At 40.4% G+C, this 13,876-nt stretch overlaps 1 protein-coding gene across 1 annotated transcript in view; it reads right to left on the bottom strand.

Moving 5' to 3' along the window:
- The window catches only part of LOC115028835 (protein EFR3 homolog B-like), a 32,941-nt gene that overhangs the window by 8,726 nt on the left and 10,339 nt on the right, over positions 1-13,876 (bottom strand). Inside the window, 6 exon segments of the mRNA XM_029462696.1 lie at positions 3,357-3,506; positions 3,883-4,004; positions 7,310-7,380; positions 7,383-7,459; positions 8,303-8,430; positions 10,837-10,913. Coding sequence (XP_029318556.1) covers positions 3,357-3,506; positions 3,883-4,004; positions 7,310-7,380; positions 7,383-7,459; positions 8,303-8,430; positions 10,837-10,913 — 625 coding nt within the window.

Here is a 13,876-nt window from a genome sequence, read left to right as displayed (position 1 = left end):
CATAACGGCACAAGAAAGTGGTAAGTAGAGTTGCAGTTGGAATACAAAATAAATCAATAAAAGGCATTATAGGCTTACAAGGCAATGAATATTTTGTATTTTTCCAAACTTTAAATTGTAAATCTAAAGTATAAGCTGTATTATCAATCAAAAGTCAACTCAATACGAAAATAAATACTTAATGTCTAGGGCTGAGAGAGATACAGGGAATGGCTGAGACAGATAAAAAAAAATAACATTCAAGGATGAACGTTTGAGCTGAATTGATTGAAATCGGAGCGAGACGGAGGAAGCGATGGATGGAGAGAACTAATCACAGAGGACCAGACTCTGAGACATCCAAAGTTAAATGAAAACATTATATAAGATGACCTGAGAAGCTCCATAAAGCTGCGAGAAACCCAAACATTCTGAGGTCACCCTAACAGCCTCTCTCTCTCTCTCTCTCTCTCTCTGCACAGTTTTGTCTAATGATTTGGAAACTCACAAGCAAGAAACGTTCAGCATGAGGAGTAATCAGCGTCTCCATCACTTGGATAGGGCAATCTGACCTCACATCGGCTTTCATCAAACAATTTACAGAGGCTGTTTTTGAGAGTGAGGAGTGGCATGTTAAAGTTGCGAGGATCATTTCTGTTCAAATTTTCTGCTGAGACGATGTCTAGAGGAAACTGGCTAGGGAACATAAAGCCTTCGCAAGCATCTCATTAAAAACAATCAATCATGTAGGGCTGTACCGAATGTTTATTTTTATTTTTATTCTAAGCATCTATTGAGGTTTTTCAAATGAGGCTTTGAATGTCTGTTGTAATTTGCGACATCAGCCAAAAAATTATAAAATCCTCAATTTGAATAAAGTAATTCCTTAGAATAATGAGTTATTCTTTTTTTTTTTAATCAACTTTCTTTAATGAATATAACTCGTCAGTGCGTGCGTCCTTTGGGTGCGGCAAGAAGGAGAGCAAACAAGATGATTTCTTCTTTTTTTAAAGGCTAAATCGGCAAAAAATATGGATTGCAGCAGAATATTCCGTCAGATAAAAACATGCTGTGTATTTTGGAAATGATTACATCTATCTTTTTACATACATATTGACTTTTGGACTTCACAACACCCTGGAGTTATTGGAAAGGTTTGGATCACAGGAGTCGAAAACAATCCTACGCAGCCACCACTGGAATCTAATCCTACAAATAACAACAATATTAGTGCAGCCTAATCTTGATCTGCATCGACGCAGAAATGCCAGGATTTAACAGAATGAATAGGCGTGCATAAAAAAGCTGCACAGCATGCGAAGGCTGATTAACAATTTGAAAGCCAACGTTATGAATGAAGCTTCGAAACTACTCGGTGCAGCCCTATGAATCACGCTTGCTGTCGTTGAAGTATAACACACAAAACGGGGGCTCAGTGAAAGATTTTAGTATCTCCAGAAATGAGTCTCAACTGTCAGAAAGCTTTGCTAAGACTGTGCCCGAGGTTGATCTTTAAATGAACATGTACATGCGCATGGGGATTAATGTAGAGAAAAATGCACCATCTGTGAGTTTAATTAGACAGTACTGACTGCTGTGGATTTTATGGCTGGTAATGACCGCCGATGCACAGCAGGGGCAGGCTTCATAATAACACACACAGAGCGAAGGGAAGCTGAGAAGGAATCGTGTCTCTCTGTTGGAGCGTGTCTGTCTTCCCGTCTGTCTCTGTCCATCTGTCTCTCTCCTTCAATAAGCTCCACATTTCCATCACTTTATATTATCTACCCTTCACCCAATCTTCCAGTGTTCTTCTTCCCGCCCTCCCCCTGTAACTTGAGAACTCTGCATTGATGTCAAAGTGAATGTCAGTATGTGGAATACTGCCAAGAGAGGGAGGCTCCAGACTCTGCAACTCTCTCTCACTGACAACCTCTAGCTCTCAATGCAATTGTGATGCTTTTATTCTCCCCCCCCCCCCCCCCTCCTATTGCACCCCTTTCATACCGTCTCCCCCTTTCTTTAACTTTTCTACCCATCTCTTGGTGTCTTTGTCCTTGGAATGCTGCAGGTGGGCAAACAGATGCCCATGATAGGAGCAGAGCTGTCAGCGGGTTCCCTCAGTGATGACAATGATGATGAATGACATGGACAAATACGGCCTAACGACAAACAGCGCCACTCGGCTACAGCGCAACGGCTCTGGACTGTGTGACCGACGCACGGCGGGTCAACGCTGACTCATTTTGGGTCATTAACTCTGTCACCACATGTTGGCACAGCCTGGCCTGTTGTGTGAGGATGACATGGTAACACCAGGGCTATATTTACCTGCCTTAAACTGCAGTCACGACAGTGTTTGAGCACTTTATTTTTCTCACTTTTACAGTAAATAATTCAGAACCTCTCAGTCCTTCAGTAGGTTAAATATTCCACCCATTCTCAACATAATCCACATTATCACATTAAATGTGATCATATCAGCCAAATATAATGCAGACAAATGATGAAGTGGTCTCAAAAACCACTGGGAATGGGGCAGTGTGCCTAAATCATCAGGATTAGAAGCAGATGAAATAAAACCACTGGAGTTTTCCATTAAATACAGAGCTTTCTGTAAGCGGCAAAAACAGCCGGTGACTCATTTAAGTCCAACCGGCTACTTTATTATATTCATTTTCGATCCTAATGAAATAGTTTCGATTACCACAGACGGGGGACATCCTCAGTAGATGGGATATTTCGGGAAAAACACCGGTAGCAGCAACTTGACGATTGTGCAGTAAGCATTAAAAAGTCATATACACCACACATTGTGATTTTTACAGCAACCCCATCTCTAAGACACATATCACACACACACACACACACACACACACACACACACACACACACACACACACACTATATTTTCGCAGTCAGCTGTGACCTTGTTTGAGAGTATAAGAGTGCATTTATGCGTCTAGTAAATACATTAGCCATCATTGTGGCATATCTTGATAAACTTTACAGTGAAGGTGTCAATAAAATCTTTCCAAAAGTTCTGATCAGTCAGGAATAGGAATGTTTTTTAATATTAGTAGCTATTTATAGACAGTCTGGGCTAAAACACACTGGCAGTGTAATTCTCCTTTTTTAAATGTATTAAAATATGCAATAATTAAGATCAGTGTATATGATGAACAGTGGCATTAGATTTTGCCAGGGGCCGTCAAATTTGGGCTTTTATAGCCAAAGTTTTTCTCGGGTGGGGCATGCACACAGACCCCCCGAGGTCGCTACTTTTCCCCCATGTCCTTGTGGAAAGCTATATATATATATATATATATTTGCAACAGCACTGATGAACAGCAACACACAAACTCGTCCACACTAACCTCTCAGTGCGCTCTCCACTCTGCAGGTTGAAGAGCAGAGAGGGGACGATCTTGTCCATGTGCTGAGGGTCCCAGATGTTAGCCTGCAGCTCATCATTCACAGTCTTCCTCACTACGCCCTGCAGGCCCTTGATACCTGCCATGCGGATCCTGGAGGTAACAGAAATAGAAAATCAGAATTCAGAAACCAGACACCAGACTTTCGTTTGACTGGCAACAGAATCTATAAATAGAGGATTAGATTTAGGAAATCTTATTTTTGTCTAGTTTTTAGTCTGTATCACTTAGTATCTGACTGTTAACCTTTAATCCTGCAAAGCCGTATTTAACTGTTCAAATATGTCACTTTGTCTATTTTCAGCAGATGACATAAATCACTTCTAAAGGATTAAAACATTGTTTTTTTACAAAGATATAAAAAAAATGTCCAGGGGCAGCTTTAGTCTAAAAACAGACTTCCTGAAGCAGTCTAAAAACAGCTGTTCCTTATTAATCCTGCCTCTAGCGCAAGCATCTGTCCACTCACTTGGTGCGGATGTCAGGGTCCTCGTAGCTGGAGTGGCACATCTCACTGAAGCGCGACACAAAAAAGTCATAACTGCGGTGGTACGATGGTGTATCCTCTTCTATGTTTGCAAACTTCACAAACTGCAAAGGTAAAGGAGAGACGGGGGGGGGAGGGGGAAATTAAATACATTTCCGTATCAAACATAACCTCTACATTTCAAGAGATTTACAGAAATAAGCTTTAAGGCCCTGTCACACATATCCCGTATGGCAGAAACGTATGCCGGCGCATACGAAATATCGGCAATAGGTTGATATAAATTAAGGGTAAGTTGTGATCGTTTGAAGGACGCAGACAACACGCCGAACACGCCAGACATATACAGTTCCGTATGGCAGAAACATATGCCGGCGTATATCCAAATACTTCCAACTTTTCCAAATCTTTTGTAGCTGACGTATACATAACAAATTATTATACGTATGTCAAACATTGATAGCGTTGATCACTTATTTATTTAAAACGTATCAGAGCGTCTGGCCAACGGAGCTGGAAAAGTGCCATCTGGTTCACGTCATGCTGATGCTGGAGAACGGCTAACATGCTGAACGCTAGCTGTACTGTAGAAACAGCGTTTAATAAGTTACTCCGTCGTCAGGCATCATCTTAACATATGGTAGGAATAGGGTATCCACTCGTTATCAATAAACTGGCTGTAGGATTCACAGTCAGCCGACGTAGCCTATATCTAACGTACCTCTAACGTAGTCACGTAGGTATTTACGTACTATATTTACGTAGGTAAATATTCACGTACGTATTCCGTATTCACGCATGTCTAACGTGACGTAACGTCTGCATATCTTATGAAGCACACGTCGAGTACGTCTGGTAATTTTGAACATGCTCAAAACATCAGCGTTCAACAACGCACCCCAGCGTAACACAGCGAGCTCTTAACGAATACTACTTATACCTTACCTTATATCTACGTACACCAGCGTAACACAGCGAGCTCTTAACGAATACTACTTATACCTTACCTTATATCTACGTACACCAGCGTGTTGCCCATATTTTGTATACGTTATGCATTCGTTATGCATTCGTCTGATACATTTTGTATAAGTGATACGATATCAATAGATTAGACCTGCGTATCTGTATATGTTCACTTTTCCGATCCGATCCGATGAAAAGTTGGACGTATGTGGACTCTGACAAAGTTTCGTATGCGCCGGCATAAGTTTCTGTCATACGGACATGTGTGACCGGGCCTTTAGTTTGTAAAGGTTTTTTTTTTGCAATTTGATTAAAAACTCTAATGAAATAAGCCTGAATCCCCATGATGAATACCCTTTAAAGTTAAATCACAGCACCATAGCATCTTATTAAAGAGTGAAAAGCACAGGGCAGAGGGGGGGGGGGGCTCTCCCACTGGGCCACAAAATGTCACCATTTAAACATGCTGACATTTAGCTTCACAACACTCTCCAATTAATAAATTATGAACCGGATTTCTTTAGAAGCAAGACAGAACAGATGCTACCTGGAGCAAGAATTATATAACGAATTAACAGTAGAGCAAGTGGTAATTAAAGTACCTCGATTCCCAATTCAGAAATACAGGCTGGATTAGTGCTGTGACCCAAAAAGCAAGGATAAAAAGAGTTTATGTGGAGAGCGCACATCTAGAGAAGTTCCTCGTAAATCCATTTCCTGTGTACAGAATGAGTGTTTGGGGTGTTTTTCGAAATGAAATAAAGTACCCTTGAGTAAATTAAATTAACTACTTCAGTGCAACTGCTCAGCTGCTGTAGTAAATTGCTGCAGCAGCTGATACCTGGAATCTGCCGAGTATTAGCGGCAGTAATACTGGGCAGCTTCCAGATATCAGTGTATCAACTCTGAAATGTACTCTCTATCGGCTTGAAAGCTTTAAGTAGAGGGTCTTAAACAACAGGCGATGGATGGAGAGCTGAGATTCTAACCATTTTCTTGCGGCCAAAGGCCAGGAGTAACTAACCCCTGCCCCGAGTCTTTATCACGTCACGTTGACAGAAACACTAGCTCAGGTGCTGATGTGTTGAAGAGTTAGCTCGTGTTAGAAAGGGCTCTGTAGTACAAGGTTTTTAGGTCTGAGAAAGAGAGGGCTCGAGTCCTGTGGTGATAAACTCTCTAATCCGCTCCTTTCACCTCTCTCTGACACCGGTCTGCTGCTTCAGATGAGTCGTACAGTGCACACGGACACGGGAAGATGCTACAGCTACAGCATTTGTCTGCACTGAAAGAAAATACAGTGCGGAATCCCAGGAGTTGCGTATGTATGGACTGAACAATTAGAGTGAAACTAATCCCCAATCAATATCTTCACAACGACAGGCACTCTGAATGCAAAGCTTTGAATCAGCACATTCTGCAAAATTCATCCGTTTCCTCGAGGTAAATAGCACCGTGATGCACAATTATTGACGCAGCGGCGATGGACGAGTGTGTGAAGATGAATGGATCAGTGTATAGCCTTGCATTTGTCCTAAATACACACCCATTAGCGTGTGCAAGGAGACTGATAGCATGAAGATTATGATTATCCGTGTAGATGACTGCAGAGCTTTGGCACTGTGGTCTGCAGCCAATGTGATTTCCTTTATGCGTCCTCTGCTGACCTGGCCGACGGTGCACCGATAGCCACTTCCCACATCAGAGGATCCTCACTCCCACTCCCTCTGCCCACCATCCTCTTGAGCATTGATCTTCCTCAAATACTGACAGTCTTCCTCTCCAGGTTAACATCTCCTACTGTATGCCATCACATCAGAATAAGTAAATGCGCCCTGTCAACTTTTGATTAGATAAGAACCTTCAATCCGCTGAAATGGGCGGAATTTAATTAACAGAAAAGCTTAGAAACTATGGCACCTTAGTGACCAAAGGATGTGGGTATTTATCTAACTGTAAATTACTAAAACAAGCCGTCTTAGCTTCATTCGTGTTTCTTTGTGATGAGGCAAATTTATTTTGCTTATTAAATTATATTTACAGCACAGTTTGGCTTCTGCAGTAAATTAAAACTGTTGACTCTTCGAAAAACTACCGAAAATTCAAAACTCATACAGACATCAAGTTAAACAGAAATGGACATCTACTCTCTCCTGAACGGCTAACCTTTAAGACTTAGAAAGATTAATACATCACTTGATATCTTTATTTTAATGCTTTACCACAACTTTTACTGCAGTTTCCAGTTACCACGGTGAAGTTTGTTATGGATACTACTTACACTGTTCTTCTTCCACAAAGACATATGTAGTCGTTCGGTAAACAAAACGCTTCTCATAAAAAGGAGGAATGAAGTCAACAGTTTTATAATATCACGCTTCATGCTCAAAACTATAGAACATCTGATGGACTCTTTTAAATGAGTAATGTAATCCTGTAAACTCACAGAGTTGGTTCCTAGGATCTGCAGGCTGGGCTTGTCTGACTCTAGCAGCTTGCGCACCATCTTGAGAAACTCTCCACAAACAGGTTGATGCTCTGACAGTGGCAAGCCATCAGCAGCTGGTCCAGCGCTTCCATGGCTATGCACACATACCTGAAGAGGAAAGAGATACAGAAACATCTGGATGACACCATTAACCGTGTAGGCAGTAAAATGTGTGTCTGGACATCTTATATGGAGGATAAATAAATTCTAAAAGTACGTGCATATATTCTAAATGTCTAACTGCCCACAGCAACAGAAATAAAAAGCTCTGTTAGACGAACCCTGGAGACTCGTATAAATATAACAGATTTCAGCCGGACTCTGCCAACGGTAAATGTAATCTGTACAGGCTGTTTGCATTGGTGAGAATCATCACACTCATGAGTCAGAAAAGACAACAACTTCTGTGGCATATAAAGTAAGTACAGAGTGTACAGAATAATCACGATGACCCAACACCAGTCATGTTGGTTTTTTTTGTTAAACAAGAAAAGCAAGATGAACCTGCCTCCCCCTCTACTTGGTATGAAGCGCACAGTAAATAATGTTTCATTAAACAGACAGAAAAGTGTCAAGAACACACATATTTGGTGTAAATGTAATGGCATCATTGTACAGTTCCTTATCCCATGTGCATAGTTGGATTTAGACAGGACTGTTAATGGAGATCTTTAAAAGCATGCTCTTTGATGTTCCGTCAATGTAAATCTCTATGATGAAAGGCTATTCCGTGCACCACTTTTCCCATTAGTAAGACGACTTCTAATTCTTACCCCGGATTTTAATGCATTAACTTCAACTGTGCTGAATTACAAATCAGTCAAGTTTATGTGTAGGCAGAAAATAAAAACTTATACAAAATGTGCAAACAGTCTTTGTCAGGGAAGAGACAGCTGAGATGGATTTTTTTCGAGAGACTGTTATGAACTGCGATTGACTGGTGATGCTTACCCGTATCTGTGTCGGGCCACATCCCTTGACAATCTCTCAGACAGGTAGGCTCCGATACGGTCGAGCTTCTCTGGAGCTGACAGGGCGTAGAATGTCAGCTTCTCCATGTTGGCCTTCACCAGACCATCCTGGAAAGGTGACGGAGGGAGATGGAAAGTAAGGGTGAAAACAAGATAAAGAAAATAAGAAGCTTTTAGTCTAATTTACATGGTTTACAATGCTAAAGGAGTAGTTCTCCTTTCTCAGCTCAGAGTAGCCTAACACTAACCCATCGTTTAAAGAATTACAACACCAGTTACTATCCCATCCAAATGATTTTTACAAAAATGCATTTTGAAAGTTTTCAAATTAATAAAATATTTGTTGAATAACTGTTCAAAACTGTAGTGAGGCATTAACTACCAACTCTGTGAAATACACCACGGACTGTATGGGTGGTAGCTGCTGGAAGTGGACAGTTACACATTGCATTACATTAACGAACGCTTGTGCGATTGGCTGCAAGCAATATCATATAAATAGTTGTTTGATCTGGGTACAAAAAGGATGAAATGCAGGTATCGTTTGACTGGAGAAGTTTCGATACTACTTGGCATTGATTTGTTTTGATCGAAATCTTGAAAATAGTACCAATACAGTTATAATGTCCACAAAAAAAAAAGGAGGTCACTGGTTAAGACAAAAATGTTGTGTTTGATTCCACTTAGAAAAAAACAAATACATTTTCTATTGCATAAACATTAGCTCATGCAATAGTGTGTATACTGAAGTGTCTCCTAAAAAAAAATATTGGAAGAGTAAAACTAGTTCACTAAGTTTCACCTCCTACTTTCGCCCTTGACCTACTTCACTGCTCTTCTGAGCGGTCAGGGGGAGGAGAGAGCTAAAAAAAAAAGAATCTACAGTCCATTGAGATCCTGTTTGCTTTCAGGCTAGAGGCAAAACATGCAGTCAATGAAGTAGCACGCCCTAAAAAGAACAGAAAGTTGGATAACTGTGATGGAGACATTACGAACTGGTAGAATGTGTTGGAGTTGTGCACGTCAAGTATCCTGTGCATAGCTATAAGAGGCAAAGTGACTCTAAAAATAATAACTGTGATACATGGGCAGAATATCATTCATAATTTACAGAAAAGCCCAGCAAAAAGAAATCCCCCCACCCCCATTTGTGAAATGTCAGTCACATTAAGCTTGGAATATGTGAGCAATATCCATATTTTGACTTGTCAAAGTAAAAAATTAAATAAAAACACAGGTGTTACTAACATTAACGATGGCTCTGTCAGTGTTCCAGTAAGTTATGACAGTGAGCCGGCAGGCACAATACCAGGACCCTGAAACTGAAGCAGGGAATATTCCGGTACAGCCAGAGTGCTTTTTCTTTAAGTCAAAATGTCTGCTGTGAAAAAGGGCCTATTCCTCTCAACAGAGGGTTATTTCAAAGGTCAGCACAGGGCAATAGCTCTGCTTCTGGCTGGAAATCAATCACTGATCACACAGCCAGAATATTGCAGCTGGTTATAAAACAACAACCTCCAGTTTTAAAAAAAGGCACATTTTGGGTAACCCTGCTGTAGAGTGTTAACGCAGTAAATTGTAGTTCCCAATGATTAAGTCTTTAAATTTAAACTAGTAATGTACACTACTGTGGGGACATTCTGACACTCGCAGAGAAAACAAACTATATTTAAGCACCAATTATCTGTGAGAAACACTGGAAATGCAGTAAATGTGTACTAACACACCTACGTGTTCACAGAGAGTGGCACAATTTGAGTAAATGTTATCAGACGGCTTTATTATTTCCAAATTTCTGGGATTCCAGTAGTCAAAAATCTCAGCCACAGCAGCTTAGAGCTAAACTCAACACCATTTTTTGGGAGCACAATACACACACACGCACACACACACACACACACACACACACACACACACACACACACTAGTGTGTACTGCAGTTCTGGCCACAGATCTGATTGGTAAAGTGGGTTACTGCAGTAGCAAAGAGGCACTTATGAAAAGTTTCCTCTGCAACAAATCAGCTCCTTCTTCTCCACACAAATGAATTCTCTTTATGAGTCATCTGTATCAGATCTCAAACTGTAGCAAACATGGAGTCTGTGGTTTGATATCAACAGCTTTGAAGAAGATACTTTGGTATGAGGCTGTGCTGCGTTTTCTTATCACCTCTAACTCGCAATATCATAACGCTGTGTTTATATTTACCTGCGAGGGACTACAGATGGTAAACTAAATCTGGTACAGCGCATTATTTATCACAATTTCTTCCCATATTTTTGAAACATGTATTCTGTTGTGTTATTAAACTCAATAGCCTAGTGAGCTACACTAATCTTTATAAAGACAGTGTACCTTGTTTAGAAAATAACCAATAATTGACCAAATGCATTGGCAAGATCCACACACTTTCTATACAAAAGCATACAAGTTCACAACTTCAGACCATAAACATACCTGTTTGGGTACGGAAAGGCATTATTAAAGAAACACAAAGTCATTTGAGGATCTCACCTCCGGGTCTTCTGGGAAGATGTTGTCTACCAGTCTCTTGTACCGAGGCCTGAGCGCCCCGCAACAACCACAAACCCCTGAGGAAGTAAACAGATGGGGAGGATTAGTCTTGTACAGCATGACTGGCAGAAATGCAATAAAAACAAAATAACAAGTAAACACGTCTTTTCTCATCCCTTCTCCGTCGTAGCACTATTCGTCTGCTCTGTGTAAGTCTTTATAAATGAAAGAACACCGAAATCCTAATGTATTAAAAATCAACCACTTGTTCCAAAGGAAAGATTAAAGACACTACATACTGCGATACATTAATAACATACTGTATGACCACAGTGGTAGTGGTGGGAAATGGCATGATGAAAAGAAAGTCATGAAGCATAAAGATTAAACAAGGAACAAAGAAAACACATTTAACACATGAAGCTGTAACAACTGTGAAACTGACTCGTCAGCGACGAAAACACAGCTGCAGCTAATGAAACAATAATGGCTACGCTAACGAGCAAGTATTGATAACAGACTCGTCAGTCCAGTTGTTGTGGCACACCTGAAGATAATGGTACACATCGTTCATGTTATTATTAGGTGCTAGGTTGTCTAGCCTGCTGTGAGTGACAGAGTCTCTTGGAGAGATGCTGAATATGGGATGAAAAGAAATACTAACAGAACTCCATTAATAGCTTTAATGCAATATGTTAAGGAAAAAACATATCGCAAGCATCCACAAAATCATTCAAACTACTGACTGAGTCCAAGATTAAAAACATGAAGATGTGTTCATCTCTGTGGAGCTTCCGGTAAACTTGGCTAAGTGAAGGTAATTCTGAGGAAAGACATCTGAGGAAAGCAGATATTGAAAGAATGTGGTCACAGACAATTACAGTCATGACATTGCGGCTCATACGATATAAAACACACACACACACACACACACACACACACACACACACACACACACACACACACACACACACACACACACACACACACACACACACACACACACACACACACACAAAGACAGCCTTGAAGAGAAAAAAAGTGCAACACAGTGAAGAGTGATTTCTTTTTACTTTGCATCGAGGAGAAAGGCAAGCGAGGCAGCAAAGAGAGAGCTGGATTATGATTGGTCGAAGGAATTCAGCAGTGGTGAGTCATAAGGGGCCACTGGGAGAATGAATAAAAAGAAAAAGAATAAAAAGATATAACCTCCAAAAACCCATATGCATCATTTAACCCTTCATGCAGCTCTGCATAACAACTCCTGCTTACACAAAACAAGGATGTACGAGTCTAAAGGACTTACGGATGACAAAAAGTAGGTCATTATGCTGTCAGCAATGCAGTCACGTTTAATGAAGAGTGTGACAGCCTGACACTTCAAATAGAGAAAGCAGAAATGTAGTGTACTGTATGTCAGACAAAAGCAAAACAATCTGTAAAGAAACTGTTTTTCTTCTTTCCTCCCTTCCTACTAACGTCAGTATCCTTCCTTCTATTCTCCCAAAGGAAACGTTTTTCATTATTCATTATTTTTAGTGTGCGGTTACACAGATTGAATCCTTTTTTTGCTGTTGTGGCACGAAAACCCCATTCTGAGAGCATACTGACCAGACAAGATTGCCAGCTACCCAATTGCCTCACAGTGTGCTATACCTGACATACAGTAAGTCACTCAAAGACTACACAGTTCATCTTTTTAAATGCACCTACAGAAATGTATAAGAACTCTTTAACAAACCAACGACAAGCCTTGCGATCAGCACTGTTCACACTGTGAGACGCCCAGCCTCCTACAAAAGGTGCTACACGTCCTAAACAAAACAAAAAAGATCACAAAATTCATTTTCTTAATATAAAATGGACCAATTGTGCACATTCCACACAGATGATGGAGGCAAAAAGCTGCCAAGTGCCTGACTCACAAATGCAAATGGTTGAGCTGAGACCAGCTTTAACACCAGTTTGCGAGACAGAGTTTCCTGTGAAATACAGATTAATTTCATTTATTGGTTTATTTGAAACGGGGACAGTGTTCAATACATGTGTTGCGCCAGATATAGCACAATGTTAATTTCAATCTGTTGTCCATGGGCATGAATACATACTTCAGATCTTAATGACAACATGACCGTCACTGCCACTAGTTTTAAACTTACTAAAGCTTATACACTCTCTTACACATGTAGGGATAGTATTCAACCGCAATTTGAGAAATGTTTTGTTGAGCAATGCTTTGTGTAACAGTTTCCCCTTGTTGATGAACTTGTTTAGCGGAACCACACAGTATCTTATAAAAAGGTAAAACCAAAAAATGTAAACGCTTGATAAAGTGCATTTTTTGATAATATTGCAATAATGGTGTGCGTTTGTTTTTCTGTCCCGCTCACCCCTCCCTTAACAAGACTGCGGTAACGGTGTGCTATCTTTCAGGACCTTCGCCTTGCTCAGAGGCCATCCTTACCATAACACTACTTTAGGAGCAACAAAAGTCAGGCGGCGGCTGGTGTTACACAGTTTTACAAGCATGTTGGAAAACCACAGTGGCCTTCAGTTAAAGTATAAACGCAAAAGGTCCTATGTGTCCAGTGTTTGGTTTGTAGAAACATGGCGGTGCAACGTGACACAGACCCACTCCTACTATGATGAAGGGCTCATTCACAGCTAACAAAAACACTTCAGCTTCGAGTGATAATACACTTTATGAAAACATAGTTATGAATATTATATTCAATACCTGCTAATAGATCCCCCTAAATACTACACGCTGGCCCTTTAAGAGCTTGTTTCAACAGTTGATCTTCCATTTGATATAGTACCACACATCAAGTAAGGATGAAACACGACAAACACACAGAATATTTCTAGATCATTATACCAGACCACCATAAGTCCATTGACTGAACTGAGGTAATAATATAAATGAGAAATTGCATACGTTTATATTTTACATTTGTGTTCATTCACAACTTTTCAAACCTATGGAGAAAAACAACAAAGTGAGTTATGAAAAGAACATGTTCTATTTCATACGTAATTA

This window comes from Cottoperca gobio, chromosome 24 (assembly GCF_900634415.1).
Source record: "Cottoperca gobio chromosome 24, fCotGob3.1, whole genome shotgun sequence".
Lineage (NCBI taxonomy): Eukaryota > Metazoa > Chordata > Actinopteri > Perciformes > Bovichtidae > Cottoperca > Cottoperca gobio.
This window is presented reverse-complemented; position numbering and strand designations above follow the sequence as displayed.